The 1,312-nt window shown below is 49.2% G+C and overlaps 1 protein-coding gene across 1 annotated transcript; it reads left to right on the plus strand.

Annotated features, from left to right (window-relative positions):
• The first annotated feature begins 431 nt into the window (after positions 1–431).
• On the plus strand, positions 432–923 carry LOC146884048 (uncharacterized). Its single transcript, XM_085665642.1, has one exon. It carries the CDS (start codon positions 432–434, stop codon positions 921–923), a length of 492 nt encoding a protein of 163 aa, XP_085521768.1.
• Positions 924–1,312: the final 389 nt, after the last annotated feature.

Genomic DNA, 1,312 nt, shown 5'->3' on the forward strand with positions numbered 1-1,312 from the left:
CACCACGCAAGACGACCACTCCCTCCAACGCGGACATGACTAAATATTGTCGCTATCACCGAAACCACAGTCATACCACAGAGGAATGTAAAGCACTCCAAGATAAATTTGAAGAACTGGTTCGTGCTGGCCATTTCCGCCGCTTTGTTCGAAAAGATGACCACTCCTCCTGATCCCATCACCCTCCTCGTTCTGACCACCGACGCCCTCCCTGCGACCCTCGCCACGATAAATGCCCAAACCAATCCTCAAACCCCGACCCCCAACCAGCCCGCACCGATGTCACCCCCGCTAACCCTACCCTACGCGGCACTATCAACACCATCTCTGGTGGTTTTGCTAGTGGAGGATCCACCTCTTCCGCCAAGAAGAGACACCTCTGTCATATCCAATCCATCAACCACATAACCCACTCTCATCACAAACGTCGCATGCCCCCCATAACCTTCACGGACGATGATTTTCAAGGCCTCGATCACCAACAAGATGACCCTATGGTCATCACCGTTGAAATAGTAAACTACGCAGTCAAGAAAGTCCTCATCGACCAAGGCAGCTCCGTCGACATCCTCTATTGGGCTACGTATCAGAAACTTCAACTCCCAGACACCGCCATGGTCCCATATGATGAACCGATTTATGGCTTTTCTGGGGAAAAAGTTTCCACCTGCGGTTACATTGACCTTCATACCATCTTCCGCGATGGCGCCCAAACAAAGACAATTCCTATCCGCTTTCTCATTGTTGACGCACCTATATCTTATAATGTCCTCCTCGGTCGCCCTTCACTCAACACCCTTGGCGCTGTTGTCTCCATACCTCATCTGGCCATGAAGTTCCCCTCCCCATCTGGCGACATCCTCACCATTCATGGCGACCAACGCCTTGCCCACGAATGCTACATGGCCAGCCTACGCCCATAGCTCCCCATCCTGCAAACCAATCACATTGAGCGACCACTCGGCTTTGAGATCGCTTTGTCTGCAACATCACTGGACACAAACAAGATCGCAACTCCCCCAAAATGCACCTAGATCGGGAGCCACTGCGACGCCCCTTGAGAACGTGTCACCGATACTTTGACTACGAATCATGTCCACCATTGTAGGACGAAGAAAGGTTCGAAAAAAGGGTTTATTGGTCCGAAACTCAATTGCATCAAACATCAGTGACCCATAAGATAAATCAACACCAAATTGAAGATTTTCCAAAAAAGAAAAAAAATTCTCAATTTGCCTATGACTACTAATTAGGGTTTTCAAGAAAAATTAGGTTTGCCCTGTGCAAACATATAAGGGGTTCTTCTGTGCAA

The sequence above is a fragment of the Vigna unguiculata genome, chromosome 8 (assembly GCF_037176805.1).
Source record: "Vigna unguiculata cultivar grain cowpea cultivar isolate G323 ecotype 2 chromosome 8, ASM3717680v1, whole genome shotgun sequence".
NCBI classification, from domain to species: Eukaryota; Viridiplantae; Streptophyta; class Magnoliopsida; order Fabales; family Fabaceae; genus Vigna; species Vigna unguiculata.